Raw genomic sequence first — 18,788 nt, 5'->3', positions numbered from 1 at the left:
GTTGTCTTTGTCTTCTTCCATTTCTTTCTCTTACTTTTCTGTCTTGTTTTTCTCGGAATCCCGTGGCTATTCACTTCTCCCATGTTGCTGTCCTATTTATGTTTTTTTTTCTCTCTCCAAAACGCAGCCATCACACCCCTCCTAATATTAATTAGAATTAGGTTAAAAAGGAGTGTGGGCTGTCCAAGCCCACTATGAGCTGAATCCGTGAACTGCCAGCCCAACATCCATGTTGAAGAAGGAAGAAATTGATTACATGGGCACTTAACTTTTGGCTCAAGACATCATTTATCTCCCATCTATGTTCCGTGTGCATCCGATTATTAGACAGGATCAAGACATCATTGATCTTAACACGTACACGGCTCTGCAGCCGGACTCCGTCACCGACGCCGGTAGGGACTGTAAAGGGATGTGCGCAGCGAAGAGTCGCGGCGGTGGTAGCTTGCTCAGGTCACGTACTCGATTATTGGTGTAGATTTGGTGTTCAAGGAAAGGGATGTACTCATAGACTTCAAGGCATGTCGAGAGTCGACGCAAGAGCCACGATTTATGGTGGAGAAGACGAGGACTAGGGGGGAGGAGCACACCACCTTCACACTCGTCGATCATCATCGCCCTCTCAACTCCCATGTCCTCTCCAAACTAATTCCATAGCACAACAATCTTCTTTCCATGTTGGACATTCCGAATGTGATTAATTATTTGGGAATTCGGAATAAAAGCAGCTTTTATAATCTGTTCCTTAATATAAACTTGTTAATGATAATTTTTAGAATTGAAAAAGTTATTATTTTTTAATAATATGTTTCAGTAAATTGACGGAATCAAACAAAAGCAAAAGAGGGAGCGAAGACAACTTCTAATTCCCAAAATTATGGATCCAAAACCACCAAAGAACGTATGATATCCAACTGACTGACTTAACTCTTGCCTTTGCCCGTACAGACTGTTTTCTTAAGAGAAAATATTATATGGCACAAACTCTAATTACCTCACAGAAATTGATGTGTTATGAAACACATCGACGCCATGGTAGATAGTGATTTGTTATATTATAAACTTTTATTTAATTATATAAAAATATATTATAGATTTAATTAGATTTTGATTATAATTATCGATCAGAAAAAAAAAGAAGAAAAGTTTAATTATAATGTGATTAGACGATATTGTAGGGAGGGTTTCTCCTAACTTTTTTTTTTTTTTCTAGTCCTTATATAGATATGATGTTCTAAGGATTTGATGCGTGTGAGTTATGAGTTGACTCAACTCAGGTGAACCATTTCTAACAGTAATTACCTGCCTCCAAATCCATTTCTTGAATTAAGATCCAACATAAGTTTCAATATATATTATTCTTACAAGATATGTGCCTTAGAACATCAAACCAGAACCAGCAAATTTCTCCTTCGTCATCTCATCCAATCGATCGGCCATCTCGGGCGTGAGATGATCCAGCCAATCCCCCACCACACCGCGTCTGAAGAAGAGGCTGTTGTCCACCGTCCAACACCCGAAGTCCGTCGTGCCGCACCTGTTCACCTTCAAATTGCTTAAGCTCTCCATGGAACACAACCGCACGATGCCATCGATCACCCCTTCCTTCTCCTCATCCTCTGAGAAGGGGCAGCCAAGGAACTCCGCCAGCCGCTTCAGCTGAGCTACTGTGTCTTGCAGCAGCTCCTCGTACTTCACGAACAATATCTTCTTAGGCCTTTCCAAGTGCGCCTTCCAGTAACCAAGCACATGATCCCAAAACGGACCAAAGAAAGAGAAGCCCTTGCAGAAGTTGTCGAAGGCCTTCTCGAGAGTCCATGGTTCTAAGTTAGCCCTCGTCCTGACCCAGTTTTCGTGGTGCCAAAAGGATATGAAGTTGTCCTTGGGGTTACGGCACAAGTACACGACTCTGCAGTCGGAGTCCACCACCGACGGCGGTAGGGAATGGAAGGGGATGTGTGTGGAGAAGAGTCGCGGGGGTGGCAGCTTGCTTAGGTCAGGTACTCGGTTGTTGGTGTAGATTTGGAGTTCAAGGAAGGGGATGTACTCATGGGGATTGTAGGACTCCAAGGCATGTTGGGAGTCGACGCAGGAGCCACGGTTTACGGTGGAGAAGACGAGGGCTTTCATCCATGTGGTGCCAGACTTGGGGATCGTGGCGACTAGTACGTCGGTAGGGCGAGCTTTGAAGTATTTTTGGGCGACCATGGTGCCTATTATGCCCGACGACAAACTGTACCAGCCGTCGTAGCAGAAGATTGGTTTGCCATTGCCGGAGTCTACGCTAGGTAGTGCCGACACGAGTTGTGTGTAGTGTTGATAGGTCCGGTGATGGACTCTGTTACGATAAGTAACTGTTCAGCCGTGGCCTTGGGGCCGTCGCGGCTTGGTCCGGGTCCGGAAGGCAGTGGTCTACGGGTGGGGAGGTAGCTCCGCCGTAGCTTCAGGAAGAGGCGACACCGTCTCGCACCTGCACACAGGTCAGGCCGGGAGCTCGGCCCGACCCCTCCGACGATCAAGTTAGAGGAAGACGTGGAGGGGGTTGTGGATGAGGCAGAAGAAGAGCCTCTGAGTGTTTTGTATTTGAGTGAGTTCCTCCCTCCTCTCCTTCTGGGGCTTAGGGGTATTTATAGAGGTGGTTAGTGTTACCTGACTTGACCGCCTGCTGGAGTGAGGGGGTACCTCTGATGGCGTCTGACGCGGCTGCCGGGGTCACGCGGTGAGTCAGTTCGTAGCAGGGTATGGGCGGGGGGTAGGCTATTGTCCTGTCTTGTCGTGGTCCACCGTGCGGAGTCAGAGGTCGTCGTCCAACAGCGGGAGTCGTCAGGGCGGGTCTAGTCAGCGTTATTGCTCTTCCAAGGGGCTGTCGTCACGGCGCATCGCCCGACCAGTATTTTCCCTATCATATTCCCCCCCCGAAAAGGAGCCATGCGTCGATCGGGACAGGGGAAGGGAGCTTGAGGCATGGCTGCGTCTCTTGGTGTCGAGGCGGTCTCAGGCGGTAGGCGGTAGGTGGTCCCGCTTGTTTTACCTCGATGGGGTTTTTGGGTGTGCCGACTGTACTGGTGGGTCTCGGTCAGTACGCGACCGAGGAGGAAGGCCCTGCCGGGCTAGCTGCACAGGAGAGCCTCGGGCATTACGCGACCGAGGGAAGGCCCGGCCGGGCTGGCTGCTCAGGAGCGCCTCGGGCATTACGCGACCGAGGGGGAAGGCCCTGCCGGGCTAGCTGCGCAGGAGCGCCTCGGGCATTACGCGACCGAGGGAAGGCCCGGCCGGGCTGGCTGCTCAGGAGCGCCTCGGGCATTACGCGACCGAGGGGGAAGGCCCTGCCGGGCTAGCCGCGCGGACGCGTCTCGTGCAACATGGGGCCGAGGTGCGCAACTCAGTCAGGAAGCCGAGCAGGGTTGGATTCGGGGCCGATGGAGCCAATGAGGGTTGAGGAGCACAGCGTAGGCGGGGCGATCGCGCAGGTGTGGTCTCGGGATGGCGTAGAGCCGAGGGCCGAGGAGCACAACGCAGGCGGGGTGACCGCGCAGGAGTGCCTCGGGCATTACGCGACCGAGGAGCAAGGCTGAAGAGCCTCGGGCATTACGCGACCGAGGAGTATGACGCTGGCGGGTGGACCGCTCTGGTGTGCCTCGGGCATTACGCGACCGAGGAGCAAGGCAGGAGAGCCTCGGGCATTACGCGACCGAGGAGTATGACGCAGGCGGGTAGACCGCTCTGGAGAGCCTCGGGCATTACGCGACCGAGGGAAGGCCCGGCCGGGCCGGCTGCTCAGGAGCGCCTCGGGCATTACGCGACCGAGGGGGAAGGCCCTGCCGGGCTAGCTGCGCAGGAGCAAGGCTGAAGAGCCTCGGCAAGCATGGAGCCGGGGCACTCGGCGCAGGCAGGCTGCGGCCGAGGGATGTAACCCAGGTGGGCAAGGTAGTGGATATGGCCGAGGAGTTCGGCGCGGACAGGCTGGCCGTGCAGACGTGTCTCGGGGTTTATGGAGCCGAGGGGCACGACGCGGGCGTACTGGCGGCACTGGTCTGTCTCGGGAACATGGAGCCAAGGAGCACGACGCAGGCGGCTGGCGGCGCAGGTGTGGTCTCGGGCATTACGCGACCGAGGAGCACGACGCAGGCGGGCAGACCGCGCAGGCGTGGTCGCAAGGGCCATGCGACCGAGTAGCACGACGCAGGCGGGCAGGACGCGAGGACGTGGACTCGGGCACCATGCGACCGAGGTACACGATAGAGGCGGACAGGCCGCGCCGAGGTAGATCTCGGCAGTGATTGGCCGAGGTGCTCTGTGCAGGCAGGCTGCGACTGAGGTGGTGGGCTTGGCAAGCATGGAGCTGAGGGGTTCGGCGCAGGCAAGCCGCGCCCGAGGGGCGTGAACCAGGTGGATAGGGCCGTGGAGTTCGGCGCAGGCAGGCTGGCCGCGCAGACGTGTCTCGGGGTTTATGGAGCTGAGGGGCACGACGCGGGCGTACTGGCGGCACTGGTCTGTCTCGGGAACATGGAGCCAAGGAGCACGACGCAGGCGGCTAGCGACGCAGGTGTGGTCTCGGGCATTACGCGACCGAGGAGCACGACGCAGGCGGCTAGCGGCGCAGGTGTGGTCTCGGGCATTACGCGACCGAGGAGCACGACGCAGGCGGGCAGACTGCGCAGGCGTGGTCGCAAGGGCCATGCGACCGAGTAGCACGACGCAGGCGGGCAGGACGCGAGGACGTGGACTCGGGCACCATGCGGCCGAGGTACACGATAGAGGCAGACAGGCCGCGCCGAGGTAGATCTCGGCAGTGATTGGCCGAGGTGCTCGGTGTAGGCGGATAGACCGCGCATGAGGCCGAGGCGCCGAGGCAGCGTGCGGGCTGCGCATGAGGCCGAGTGGCCGAGGCAGCGAGGCTGCTTGCTGGCTGCGCGTGAGGCCGAGGAGCGAGGCTGCGAGGCTGCTTGCTGGCTGCGCGTGAGGCCGAGGAGCCGAGGCAGCGAGGCAGCAAGGCAGCGTTCTGGCTGCGCATGAGGCCGAGTGGCCGAGGCAGCGTGTTGGCTGCGCATGAGGCCGAGTGGCCAAGGCAGCGAGGCTGTTTGCTGGCTGCGCACGAGGCCAAGGAGCCGAGGCAGCGAGGCAGCAAGGCAGCGTGCTACTTGCTGCGCATGGGGCTGAGGAGCCGAGGCAGCGTAGTGCTTGCTGGCTGCGCACGAGGCCGAGTGGCCGAGGCAGCGAGGCTGCTTGCTGGCTGCGCGTGAGGCCGAGGAGCCGAGGCAGCGAGGCAGCAAGGCAGCGTGCTGGCTGCGCATGAGGCCGAGTGGCCGAGGCAGCGAGGCTGCTTGCTGGCTGCGCGTGAGGCCGAGGAGCCGAGGCAGCGAGGCAGCAAGGCAGCGTTCTGGCTGCGCATGAGGCCGAGTGGCCGAGGCAGCGTGTTGGCTGCGCATGAGGCCGAGTGGCCAAGGCAGCGAGGCTGCTTGCTGGCTGCGCACGAGGCCAAGGAGCCGAGGCAGCGAGGCAGCAAGGCAGCGTGCTACTTGCTGCGCATGGGGCTGAGGAGCCGAGGCAGCGTAGTGCTTGCTGGCTGCGCACGAGGCCGAGTGGCCGAGGCAGCGAGGCTGCTTGCTGGCTGCGCGTGAGGCCGAGGAGCCGAGGCAGCGAGGCAGCAAGGCAGCGTGCTGGCTGCGCATGAGGCCGAGTGGCCGAGGCAGCGAGGCTGCTTGCTGGCTGCGCGTGAGGCCGAGGAGCCGAGGCAGCGAGGCAGCAAGGCAGCGTTCCGGCTGCGCATGAGGCCGAGGAGCCGAGGCAGCGAGGCAGCAAGGCAGCGTGCTGCTTGCTGCGCATGGGGCTGAGGAGCCGAGGCAGCGTGGCAGCAAGGCAGCGTGCTGCTTGCTGCGCATGGGGCTGAGGAGCCGAGGCAGCGTGGCAGCAAGGCAGCGTGCTACTTGCTGCGCATGGGGCTGAGGAGCCGAGGCAGCGTAGTGCTTGCTGGCTGCGCACGAGGCCGAGTGGCCGAGGCAGCGAGGCAGCTTGCTGGCTGCGCGTGAGGCCGAGGAGCCGAGGCAGCGAGGCAGCAGCGTGTTGGAGTGAGCAGAGCTTACCTTAACAGGGTTCTTGGGGGAGAAGAGGGACGACCTCCAGTTGTTGATGAGGCCTTTATCAATGATGACGAAGCCTTCGATGTAGTCGAACCTTTCGCTCCGGTGGGCGCTGTGGAGCGAGACGAGGAGCTCCTGGTCCCTGGTGAAGGCCGCGAAGTCGGAGTACAGTGCTCGAATCCATCTCACCCCGTGAGGAGCTGTCTCCAGTGCAATCCGGGCTCTGATGATGATCCCAAACTGTCCCAGACCACCGAGAACTCCATGGAACAGCTCTGAGTTCTGCTCTTCTGAGCATGTTATCAGCTCACCCTTGCCTGTGACCATATCGAGCTCGTGGACATTGTTGATCTGAGGTCCGTGGTGAAAGGCTTGCCCGCTTACGCCGGCGTTGGAGAGAGTGCTGCCGACCGACAAGTAGAGGTAGTCGGTCCACGACTTGGGCGCGAGGCCGCCGTTGACTAGCGTCCAGTTCAACACATCGACCTGGAGATCACCCCCCGAGGCGTCGACATAGTACTCGCCCGTGGACGGCGAGCACGTCGGCTCCGGGTGGGGCGCGATCCGGCCGCGACTCATCTGGACCACGACGTCGTCCGGCGAGAGCGTCTGGCCCTTGATCAAGTGGCTATGTCCCCTGGCGGAGACCGGCAACCAGCGGGCAGCGCGCGTGGGACCGAGGGGCCGACGCGGGCGGAGGCGCGCGGGGCAGAGCCGCGCGCGTGGGGGCCGAGGAGCCGGGACGCGCTGGCTGGCTGCGCGCGTGGGGCCGAGGGGCCGACGCGGGCGGAGGCGCGCGGGGCCGAGCCGCGCGCGTGGGACCGAGGCGCTCGGGGCCGAGGAGCCGAGAACAGCCCCAGAAGTCGCTGCTGCTGGTGCAGGTCGGCTGCAGTGGAGCAACCAAGGAGAAGACTAACGTACCGTCATTCCGGGCCCTCCTTCTAGCGCCAAAATGTTACGATAAGTAACTGTTCAGCCGTGGCCTTGGGGCCGTCGCGGCTTGGTCCGGGTCCGGAAGGCAGTGGTCTACGGGTGGGGAGGTAGCTCCGCCGTAGCTTCAGGAAGAGGCGACACCGTCTCGCACCTGCACACAGGTTGGGCCGGGAGCTCGGCCCGACCCCTCCGACGATCAAGTTAGAGGAAGACGTGGAGGGGGTTGTGGATGAGGCAGAAGAAGAGCCTCTGAGTGTTTTGTATTTGAGTGAGTTCCTCCCTCCTCTCCTTCTGGGGCTTAGGGGTATTTATAGAGGTGGTTAGTGTTACCTGACTTGACCGCCTGCTGGAGTGAGGGGTACCTCTGATGGCGTCTGACGCGGCTGCCGGGGTCACGCGGTGAGTCAGTTCGTAGCAGGGTATGGGCGGGGGGTAGGCTATTGTCCTGTCTTGTCGTGGTCCACCGTGCGGAGTCAGAGGTCGTCGTCCAACAGCGGGAGTCGTCAGGGCGGGTCTAGTCAGCGTTATTGCTCTTCCAAGGGGCTGTCGTCACGGCGCATCGCCCGACCAGTATTTTCCCTATCAGACTCCTTCTTCCTCCTCCTCTTCTTCTTCGAGCTGGGATCTGTAAGCGTCGGCCATGGAAAACGTGATGAGGCCACTCAGGCTGATCTAACGATTTCCTAAATCTTAGCCAAACATACATGAGAAATCAAACTATATATAGGCCCAACTCATGGTATATATTTTTGATATTAGGTAATTTGAATAAGCATTTGGAACCCAAAAAAAAAATGATAGGTTGGTCTTATCCATTATACATGTGCATGGGAACGAAGCTCTCCATCCATTATTGTCATTAACACGGGAACGTGTCTTGCTACGGCTCGTCTTACTTCACAAACAATATCTTATTTGGCCGTTCCAATTGTGCCTACTGTAATTGATAGAAAATCATGATAATGTAGGCCCTAAATCTGAGCGAAACATATATATATATATATATATATATATATATATATATATATATATATATATATATATATATATATATATATATATATATATATATATATATATATATATATATATATATATATCAAACTATGTAGGCCCAACTCATGAGATATATTTGATATTAGGTAATTTGAATGGTTGCTTGGAGCCAAAAAAAAAAAAATTACGGGTTGGTCTTTTCCATTTTCCATGTGCATGGGAACTAAGCTCTCCATCCATTATTGTGATTAACATAGCAACATGTCCTGTTGCAGCTTCTTGTACTTCACAAACAATATCTTCTTTGGCCTTTCCAAGTGCGCCTTCTAGTAACTGATAGAAAATCATGTTAATTTAGTCCCTAAATCTTTGCCAAACATATATGAGAATCAAACTATATATAAGACCAACTCATGATATATATTTTTGATATTAGGTAATTTGAATGAGGGTTTGGAGCCAGAAAAAAATGATGGATTGGTCTTATCCATTAAGCATCTGAGGAGAAATCTAAAACTAAAAAATTGTATGTAAGGAGAAATCCAAAAATAATAAAAAAATATTATCAATTAAGCATGTGAGGAGCTATCAATTTTTTTTATTTTTTTATCATAAATAAAATATTTGTTATTATAAAAGATAATATAATATCTGAGCTAATTATAGATTATACTATGTAATTAGCTTCTTCTTTTTTTTCATACCCATATTCCCGGTGCATCCTGTCATCGTCGTTACTCCCTAATATTTCGCCGATCATTATCCACAACTTGAGCTTATCATCGATCGTCATCCCCCATTTTCGGTTCCCCATCCTCCTAACTTGTGCTATCTATCGTCGATTAGTGTCCACAGGTCATGCCTATTATCGTGTGTCGTCTCTCGTCTTGTGTTCCCCATTGATTATTGCACTCCCAGCTCACTATCTTTTAAGATAGAAGAAGAGATGAAAGATATTTATATCCACTTCTGAAAGGATAGTTTTGAGATATTAATTTTTTTAAAATAAGATTTTAAATAATAATCTTATAGTGAAACATAGAAATAATCATCACACCAATTCAATCCAAAAACTTAAATGATTAGATTATAGGTTAGAATTAAACATATATCATGTGACTCTCTTGATATTTACTGATGTGAGATTATTTTTTTAGTATTTTTTTAATCTCTACTTACACACGAATATCTTGAAACATTCTCTTCCTATTCATATGTGGCTCAATTGTCTTCCCCTTACGAGTAAGGGCATGTGACATAGTTAATTTTATCTATAATCATTGGTGTGACTAACTTTATCCCCACCGCAAGTTTGACTATTTGATAACTAACAAAGGTGTGACTAACTTTATCCCCATCGCAAGTTTAACTATTTGGTTTAGCTAACTTTGTTAGTACTATAAGCTTGACTCAAGTTAATTTTGACTCAAAACTCTTTATTTTTTTTAATTATTTAAAACTTTTTCTAATCTCTCTCTCTCTCTCTCTCTTTTTTTTTTTTACTATTCACCTTTTTATCATCTTTTTTCCTTCAACTTAACAATGAATGTAAGTTCAATTAGTTAAGATTAATATATATTAAGTCATATACCAATTCAACCCAAAAAGCTTAAGCTGCAGGACTATTCTTTTTGTCATCTTTTTCAATGTCTCCTCACACATGAATACATATAAATATATTATAACATGACCATTAGGTAGTTGTAATTTGTAGACAGTGGCATGCATGTTGCTTTCAAGAAAATAAATTGATGTGTATGCTTGCCCTGACCTAGCCGGTGTTACATAATAGTTTATTTGGAAATTATTGTATGTAAGAAAAGTTAGATAGTGTAAACTAAATGTTGATGAGACAAGTCAGAAACGTCAGGTGTAAAATGTTTGAAGGCGAGTTTAGAATGGTGTGATAATACTTAGGTGTCTCCAAGACGTTGACATTTAAAATGTTGATGAGACAAGTTGGTTGGTTTTATAGTAGTTGAAGTTTGTGAAACTAAAAGAAGATATTTCCTCTTTCCTTGCCATTTGGTTTATGTAATCTTATCCCGTTTTGAAGTTTTGGTATTAGATACCGTAGTTGTTTATTATGCTTATATGCATTCTTATTTATTAGACGAAGAAGTGCATGAATTCCTCATTAACAGCAAACCAGCTCTTGGAAATATATTATCTTCTTGCAGTAAATACTTGGTAAATCAAAATCTTCCTCCAAGGCTGTAAACATTTCAGTTCGCATGCCTTTCTTCACTTGGCAAGTTAGGAAAAACCTCTTCGATCTCCTGACTATGGTGTCTTTTTTAAGCGTGTCTTGTGGAGTTATATTGGTGATGGTTCACCCTATTCGCTTGTCCAAATAAAGTTTTCATCGAGGACAATTGCTTCTTAGTTATATTTATATTGTTTGGGTTCCATTCTAACATTGACTTTGCCACCTATTTAAGATATATCTACTTTTAAGTGGTCCTAGATTTTTAATGTTTTTACGAAGGACACCAGCCTACATGTGATGATCTTTGATTAGTGAACTTGTTTTTATCGATGCTTTTAGTTAGCACATTGCTTTCCTGTCGAGCCATTTCTTCACAGCAATTTGGTTGGTGTCTCTTTTCAAATATTATATATACTACAGGATGGAATCTGGAAAGCCTTCTGGATTAGTTTTCAAGAGTTGTTATTTGAAAGATGAAATCTTTCGGTATGAGTTGTCATGAATGAGATTTAGCAGTAGTTGAGATTTCCACTGTCAAATTTAGTTTGGTCATTTGGTCCAGGATTCAGGTCACATCAGTGCTACATACATACTTGGATGGTTTCACAGTGAAAGATGATGATGCCTTAAAAGGACTCTATAAAAGCTTGTTTTATTAAAGTTTTTCGCAGTAATTTTTGCTTAAGCAGTTAGGGTTGGAGGTAGATCGATAATTCAGGTTATGTCTTTTAGGGCTCAGTTACAGTTATATCTTTCGATGATATTATGCTATTGTGTAATATGGTCACAACAAGAGTTAAAAGTTTATTTGTACAGGCAATCATGCTTGAGTTATGTTATCATGGTAGGTATCAAATCCATCTGCTTGGGCGTCGATGCATGAATGAATATATCATGCAGAATGAAGCAAATCTGTTTTTCCGGATTATAATTAAGTCAATTAGTTCTTGTCCAACCAACTGCTGGAATTTGCAACCAGCATTCTCCCTGTTCCTGTATTGTTACTTTTTCTTTTCTTTTTAATCCTGTTACGTTAAGATTAATAATAGATAAGATTTTCTCAGAAAATTTCACTGTCGAGGAAAATCCTTTATTTTGTTAAGAAATTTTTTTTTCTCATAATCTGTATAAATAGGAGAGGGATATGTTAATGTATTCAAGCTAAAGCTTCTTCAATAAAATTTCTTCGATAATTCTTTTTATCAAATTGATTCAATTGACGCTTAACTTTTGGCTCCAGACATCATTTATCTCTCATCTATCCGATTATTAGACAGGATCAAGACATCAGTACACGACTCTGACTCTGCAGCCGGACTCCGTCCCCCCGGTAGGGACTAGAAAAGGATGTGTGTGGTGGTAGCTTGCTCAGGTCAGGTACTCGGTTTTTGGTGTTCAAGGATGGGGATGTACTCATGGGGATTGCAGGAGTCCAAGGCATGTCGAGAGTCGACGCAAGAGCCACGATTTATGGTGGAGAAGACGAGGGCTTTGATCCATGTGATGCCAGACTTGGGGGAGGAGCACACGACCTTCACACTCGTCGATCATCATCGCCCTCTCAACTCCCATGTCCTCTCCAAACTAATTCCATAGCACAACAATTTTCTTTCCATGTTGGACATTCCGAATGTGATTAATTATTTGGGAATTCGGAATAAAAGCAGCTTTTATAATCTGTTCCATAATATAAACTTGTTAATGATAATTTTTAGAATTGAAATAGTTATTATTTTTTAATAATCTGTTTCAGTAAATTGACGGAATCAAACAAAAGCAAAAGAGGGAGCGAAGACAACTTCTAATTCCCAAAATAATGGATCCAAAATCACCAAAGAATGTATGATATCCAACTGACTGACTTAACTCTTGCCTTTGCCCATACAGACTGTTTTCTTAAGAGAAAATATTATATGGCACAAACTCTAATTACCTCACAGAAATTGATGTGTTATGAAACACATCGACGCCATGGTAGATAGTGATTTGTTATATTATAAACTTTTATTTAATTATATAAAAATATATTATAGATTTAATTAGATTTTGATTATAATTATCGATCGGAAAAAAAAAAAAGTTTAATTATAATGTGATTAGACGATATTGTTGAGAGGGTTTCTCCTAACCTTTTTTTTTTTTTTTTTTTCTAGTCCTTATATAGATATGATGTTCTAAGGATTTGATGCGTGTGAGTTATGAGTTGACTCAACTCAGGTGAACCATTTCTAACAGTAATTACCTGCCTCCATATCCATTTCTTGAATTAAGATCCAACATAAGTTTCAATATATATTATTCTTACAAGATGTGTGCCTTAGAACATCAAACCAGAACCAGCAAATTTTTCCTTCGTCATCTCATCCAATCGATCGGCCATCTCGGGCGTAAGATGATTCAGCCAATCCCCCACCACACCGCGTCTGAAGAAGAGGGTGTTGTCGAGCATCCAATACCCCATTTCCGTGGTGCCGCTCCTGTTCACCACCAAATTGCTTAAGCTTTCCATGGCACACAGCCGCACGATGCCATCGATCACGCCTTCCTTCTCCTCATCCTCCGAGAAGGGACGGCCAAGGAACTCCGCCAGCCGCTTCAGCTGAGCTACGGTGTCCTGCTGCAGCTCCTCGTACTTCACGAACAATATCTTATTCGGCCTTTCCAAATGCGCCTTCCAGTAACTGAGCACATGGTCCCAGTACGGTCCGAAGAGGGATAAGCCCTTGCAGAAGTTGTCCAAGGCCTTCTCGAGCGTCCATGGCTCCAAGTTAGCCTTCGTCCTGAATCTGTTGTTGAAGTGCCATAAGGATATGAAGTTGTCCTTGGGGCTGCGGCACACGTACACGACTCTGCAGCCGGACTCCGTCACCGACGCCGGCAGGGACTGGAAAGGGATGTGCGTGGCGAAGAGTCGCGGCGGTGGCAGCTTGCTCAGGTCAGGTACTCGGTTGTTGGTGTAGATTTGGTGTTCAAGGAAGGGGACGTACTCATGGGGATTGTAGGACTCCAAGGCATGTCGGGAGTCGACGCAGGAGCCGCGGTTTACGGTGGAGAAGACGAGGGCTTTCATCCATGTGGTGCCAGACTTGGGGATGGTGGCGACTAGTACGTCGGTAGCGCGAGCTTTGAAGTATTTTTGGGCGACTATGGTGCCTATTATGCCCGACAGCAAACCGTACCAGCCGTCGTAGCAGAAGATTGGTTTGCCATTGCCGGAGTCTACGCTTGGTAGTGCCGACACGAGTTGTGTGTAGTGTTGATAGGTCCGGTGATGGACTCCTTCTTCCTCCTCCTCTTCTTCTTCGAGCTGGGATCTGTAAGCGTCGGCCATGGAAAACGTGATGAGGCCACTCAGGCTGATCTAACGATTTCCTAAATCTTAGCCAAACATACATGAGAAATCAAACTATATATAGGCCCAACTCATGGTCTATATTTTTGATATTAGGTAATTTGAATAAGCATTTGGAACCCAAAAAAATAAAAATGATAGGTTGGTCTTATCCATTATACATGTGCATGGGAACGAAGCTCTCCATCCATTATTGTGATAAACATAGCAACATGTCCGGTTGCAGCCTCTTGTACTTCACAAACAATATCTTATTTGGCCGTTCCAATTGTGCCTACTGTCATTGATAGAAAATCATGATAATGTAGGTACTAAATCTTAGCGAAACATATACAAGAATCAAACTATGTAGGCCCAATTCATCAGATATATTTGATATTTGGTAATTTGAATGGAGTGCTTGGAGCCAAAAAAAAAAAAATGACAGACGGGTTGGTCTTACCCATTTTCCATGTGCATGGAACCGAAGCTCTCCATCCATTATTGCGATTAACATAGCAACATGTCCCGTTGCAGCCTCTTGTCCTTCACAAACAATATCTTCTTTGGCCTTCCCAAGTGCGCCTACTAGTAACTGATAGAAAATCATGCTAATTTGGTCCCTAAATCTTTGCCAAACATATATGAGAATCAAACTATATATAAGTCCAACTCATGATATATATTTTTGATATTAGGTAATTTGAATGAGGGTTTGGAGCCAGAAAAAAATGATGGATTGGTCTTATCCATTAAACATGTGAGGAGAAATCCAAAAATATTAAAGAAAATATTATATTTTTTTTATCAACCTTACAGTTGCTATTAATTTTTAATTTTTATTATAAATAAACTAATTTTTATTATAAAAGATAACATAATATCTGGATTAATTATATCTTATGTAATTAGCTTCGTTTAGTATCCTGATCACTATACTTTCAAAAGTTATATTGAGATCCATATATTTATAAAAGTAAAACATTTAACATTGTTGCTTAACAAAATCTCTTTTTCTCTCTTCATTTTCAACCCTATGAAATTATATTTTTAACCTTATATAGAAATCTCAATGTTTTATTTTCGTCAGTATAAGGATCCCAATATAACTTTTGAAAGAATAGGGACTGAGATGCTAAATGCAACTAATTATAAGAGATAATATGTAATTAGCCCATAATATTCTTTTCTTATCAATTGCTCAATACTAATGAGATTTTATTTTAAATATGAAATAAACATTACATCATCAATAAGTTTTTTATTAGATTTGGTGTTCACAATAATTATTCCTTTTATTTTATGTGATTATAGCTATTTGAATTAATCTTATCAAGTATGTCAGAAGTGGACGCTAGAGCCACGATTTATAGTGGTAAAAACTTGCATATCATGAGGTTTGTTTTGTAAAGGAGGATTTTGTAATATTTAAACAAATACGATAGTTTGTGATATGAGGTGATTAGAGCTAAATATGAGAATGTTGACACTTGGGACATTCAATTTTATTTTTTTCTAAGAATGATTGGTCTTGGAGGTTATTTTTCTCTGCTTTTGAAATGTTGCATGACGGACTTTCTATAGTTGTCGGTAATTATATTTTAATTAATACTATCTTGGATCTTTGGATTTTGGATGTATCTATCCATATAAAGTTGACTTTTTATAATATATTTGAATTGTAGAGTCATTGTTTGGTTTCGGATTTTACTTGTAATGGATCTTGGGATGTGCCTATAGGCTATAATCTATGTTTGGGAGTATCTTTTCTGGTGGATCTCGCCTTTGTGTCATACAATGGACAACTCTCTGTCCATTGGGGATTGGCGGCATTGGCTGTAGAAGCTATCGATGTTACCTATTGTTTTTTCATTTCTAATAGAATTGCCAAGCTTGGTGTATATGATATTTGTAATCTTACACAGAAGAACAATACTTGAAGCAATTAAATCTTGCTATGGCTTCTTTGATTTCATCATTCTGCCGCTTCTTCTCTCTTCGGTACAATCGTATCTGAGGAATCTCGAACACTCCATAAATGAAGCACTCATCGAGCACCTTAGATCTGGAAAAGATAAAATAGAAGGAACAGAGGAGTATAACCGCTGCATGTAAACCTCACCAACCATTCATTGCCTCTCCAGTAAAGGAAGAAGAACGATGAAGAAATGTGTTGTCTTGGAGGGGATAAAGAAGAAAAAATGTATGGAAATAAGAAAAGAAAATTATTATTCAGTCGGATTACACATATATTATTCTTACGAAATATGCGCCTTGGAACATCAAACCAGAACCGGCAAATTTCTCCTCCGTCATCTTCTGCAATCGATCAGCCATCTCGGGCGTGAGATGATTCAGCCAATTCCCCACCACACCCGCGTCTGAAGAAGGTGCTGTTGTCCACCGTCCAACGCCCGAAGTCCGTCGTGCCGCTCCTGTTCACCTTCAAATTGCTTAAGCTCTCCATGGCACACAACCGCACGATGCCATCGATAACCCCTTCCTTCTCCTCATCCTCCAAGAAGGGGCAGCCAAGGAACTCCGCCACCCGCTTCAGCTGAGCTACGGTGTCCTGCAGTAGTTCTCCTACTTTGGCCTTTCCAAGTGCTCCTTCCAGTAACCGAGCACATGATCCCAATCCGGGCCAAAGAAAGAGAAGCCCTTGCAGAAGCTGTCCAAGGCCTTCTCGAGCGGTTGTGGCTCTAAGTTAGCCTTCGTCCTGTGCCTGTTTATGTGGTGCCATAAGGATGCGAAGTTGTCCTTGGGGTTGCGGCACACGTACACGAGTCTCCCGTCGGAGTCCACGACCGACGCCGGCAGGGAATGGAAGGGGATGTGTGTGGAGAAGAGTCACGGGGGTGGCAGCTTGCTCGGGTAGGTACTCGGTTGTTGGTGTAGATTTGGAGTTCAAGAAAGGGGATGCACTCGTGGGGATTGCAGGACTCCCAAGGCACGTCGGGAGTCGACGTGGGAGCCGCGGTTAATGTTGTAGAAGACGAGAGCTATCATCCATGTGGTGCCGGACTTGGGGATGGTGGCGATTAGTACGTCGGTGGGGTGAGCTCTGAAGTATTTTTGGGCGACCATGGTGCCTACGATGTCCGTCGGAAACCCATACCAGCCATTGTAGAGTCGACAAAGCCGGACTCTAAGCTTGGTAGTGCCGACACCAGATGTGTGAAAGTGTTGATAGGTCCGGTGGCGGATTTCTTCCTTCTCGGTTTCTTCTTCGATCCTCGATGGAAAGCGGGATCCGAACGCTTCGGCCATGGGAAAGCGGGACAAGGCAACTCAGGCTGATCTACCAATTGTCTAAATCTTAGCCAAACACACACACATAAATATATATAATTAATTAATTAAAATTTATTTTAATCTCTGTGATTTTTGTCATGACCTAACCGTTGTGACATAATAGTTTATTTGGAAATTATTGAATGTAAGAAAAGTTAGATAGCGTAAACGAAATCTGGAATCGGAAGTGGTCAGAAACGTCAGGTGTAAAATGTTGAAGGCGAGTTTAGAATGGTGTGATAATACTTAGGTGCCTCCAAGACGTTGACATTTAAGATGTTGTTGAGACAAGTTGGTTGGTTTTATAGTAGTTGAAGTTTGTGAAACTAAAAGAAGATATTTCCTCTTCCCTTGCCATTTGGTTTATGTAATCTTATCCCGTTTTGAAGTTTTGGTATTAGATACCGTAGTTGTTTATTATGCTTAAATGCATTCTTATTTATTAGACGAAGAAGTGCATGAATTCCTCATTAACAGCAAACCAGCTCTTGGAAATATATTATCTTCTTGCAGTAAATACTTGGTAAATCAAAATCTTCCTCCAAGGCCGTAAACATTTCAGTTCGCATACCTTTGTAGGAAGTTAGGAAAAACCTGGTGTCTTTTTTAAGCGTGTCTTGTGAAGTAAATGGAATTAAATCGTAGTGGAATTAAATAGAATCACAATCAAATAGAATAACAAGATATACGTGGAAAACCTCTTCAACGTGAAGGGTAAAAACAATGGGGTAAACTAAAGATAATCCACTATAAAAATAATGAATATACAAATCTCAATCTCTTGTCCTAAACCCTAGCGACAATCACAAGAGAATAATTAGGATACAAAGATCACGTCACTACCTACAATATCTAAAATCTCCTCAAATAATCACAGCAAGAGTCTACTGTAGATTTGATCTAACCTAAGATGAGAACACTGCTAGATGATTGAGAACAGCCTCTGCGTTGTCCTTGTCTTCTTCCCTTTCTTTCTCTCCTTTTTCTGCCTTGTTTTTCTCATTTTCTTTAGAATCCCGTGGCTATTCACTTCTCCCACGTTGCTGCCCTATTTATGTTTTTTTTTCTGCCTCCAAAACGTAGCCACCACACCCCTCCTAATGTTAATTAGGGTTAGGTTAAGAGGGGGTGTGGGTTGTAGGCTGCCCAAGCCCACTATGGGCTGAATCTGTAGGCTGTCAGCCCAACAACCTCCCCCTTCAGCCTATAAGGGAGGCTGTCTCATGACTCATCAATGTGAAGCCATGCCGACCAGTTGTCAGCATATCTCTTGCCTTTCTTTTGGTGAGGTCTTCATTCCATTTGGTAGCAGTACCAAATCATAAGTGTGGTTCTTCTGAAGAGCATCCATCTCTTCCTGCATAGCAACTAATCACTTCTCTTTCTGCTCACTTTCAACTGTTTCCAAGTAACTCTCTAGTTCACCTGCATCAGTAAGCATCACATACTCATCTGTAGAGTATCTTTTGGAAGGTTGACGTTGTCTAGAAGATCTTCTCAATTGAGGTTTTGTTGGAACTTGCTCTCCTATTTCTTCTTGCTCAACATGTCCTGTAGGTAGATCAACATCAGGCTCTACACCATCTTCCTGCACATCTCCCCCATCACCATGATATACTGGAGGAATAACTGGGTCACAATCTGCTAATCCTTCTGCAGAAGTATTGGCTAGTGCCTTCTTCTTCAAATCTTCAAAAGTTTGATCCTCAAAGAAGACTACATCTCTGCTTCTAAATACCTACTATTTTTCTGGATCCCAAAGCCTGTAACCAAAATGATCATGTGAGTAGCCAAGAAAAATACATTGTTTAGACTTACCATCCAGTTTGGACCTCTCATTATCTGGAACATGTGCAAATACATGACAACCAAACACTCTCAAATGCTTGTAGGAAACATCTTTCCCTGACCATGCTCTACAACATCACCATCTAGGGCTTACATG

The 18,788-nt window shown here is 46.6% G+C and overlaps 3 protein-coding genes across 3 annotated transcripts; all 3 read right to left on the bottom strand.

Annotated features, from left to right (window-relative positions):
* Positions 1-1,296: 1,296 nt before the first annotated feature.
* LOC135608836 (cytosolic sulfotransferase 5-like) lies at positions 1,297-6,659 on the bottom strand. The gene is made up of 3 exons (XM_065101882.1): positions 6,084-6,659; positions 3,800-3,894; positions 1,297-2,338 (listed from the first exon to the last, which is right to left on the bottom strand). Exons 1-3 carry the CDS (start codon positions 6,657-6,659, stop codon positions 1,378-1,380), a joined length of 1,632 nt encoding a protein of 543 aa, XP_064957954.1. The 3' UTR covers positions 1,297-1,377.
* A 5,797-nt stretch (positions 6,660-12,456) lies between these two features.
* Positions 12,457-13,598, bottom strand: LOC135609266 (cytosolic sulfotransferase 8-like). Its single transcript, XM_065102375.1, has one exon. It carries the CDS (start codon positions 13,547-13,549, stop codon positions 12,536-12,538), a length of 1,014 nt encoding a protein of 337 aa, XP_064958447.1. The 5' UTR covers positions 13,550-13,598; the 3' UTR covers positions 12,457-12,535.
* Positions 13,599-15,878: 2,280 nt separating this feature from the next.
* On the bottom strand, positions 15,879-16,819 carry LOC135608835 (flavonol 4'-sulfotransferase-like). The gene is made up of 2 exons (XM_065101881.1): positions 16,504-16,819; positions 15,879-16,159 (listed from the first exon to the last, which is right to left on the bottom strand). Exons 1-2 carry the CDS (start codon positions 16,817-16,819, stop codon positions 15,879-15,881), a joined length of 597 nt encoding a protein of 198 aa, XP_064957953.1.
* Positions 16,820-18,788: the final 1,969 nt, after the last annotated feature.

This window comes from Musa acuminata, chromosome BXJ2-4, assembly GCF_036884655.1.
Source record: "Musa acuminata AAA Group cultivar baxijiao chromosome BXJ2-4, Cavendish_Baxijiao_AAA, whole genome shotgun sequence".
NCBI classification, from domain to species: domain Eukaryota; kingdom Viridiplantae; phylum Streptophyta; class Magnoliopsida; order Zingiberales; family Musaceae; genus Musa; species Musa acuminata.
The sequence above is the reverse complement of the archived record's forward strand: the minus strand, read 5'-3'. Positions and strand labels throughout refer to the sequence as shown.

Excerpts from the sequence above, each read along its gene's own strand:
- LOC135608836 (XM_065101882.1), bottom strand. The coding sequence starts at position 6,659 with ATGAGTCGCGGCCGGATCGCGCCCCACCCGGAGCCGACGTGCTCGCCG. Across the intron at positions 3,895-6,083 it reads CCCCCAAGAACCCTGTTAAG|CCTGCCTGCGCCGAGTGCCC; the intron begins GTAAGCTCTGCT and ends CCTCGGCCGCAG. Across the intron at positions 2,339-3,799 it reads GGGCCTTCCCCCTCGGTCGC|AGTCCATCACCGGACCTATC; the intron begins GTAATGCCCGAG and ends TTATCGTAACAG.
- LOC135609266 (XM_065102375.1), bottom strand. The coding sequence starts at position 13,549 with ATGGCCGACGCTTACAGATCCCAGCTCGAAGAAGAAGAGGAGGAGGAA.
- LOC135608835 (XM_065101881.1), bottom strand. The coding sequence starts at position 16,819 with ATGGCCGAAGCGTTCGGATCCCGCTTTCCATCGAGGATCGAAGAAGAA. Across the intron at positions 16,160-16,503 it reads CTCCCACGTCGACTCCCGAC|GAGCACTTGGAAAGGCCAAA; the intron begins GTGCCTTGGGAG and ends GGTTACTGGAAG.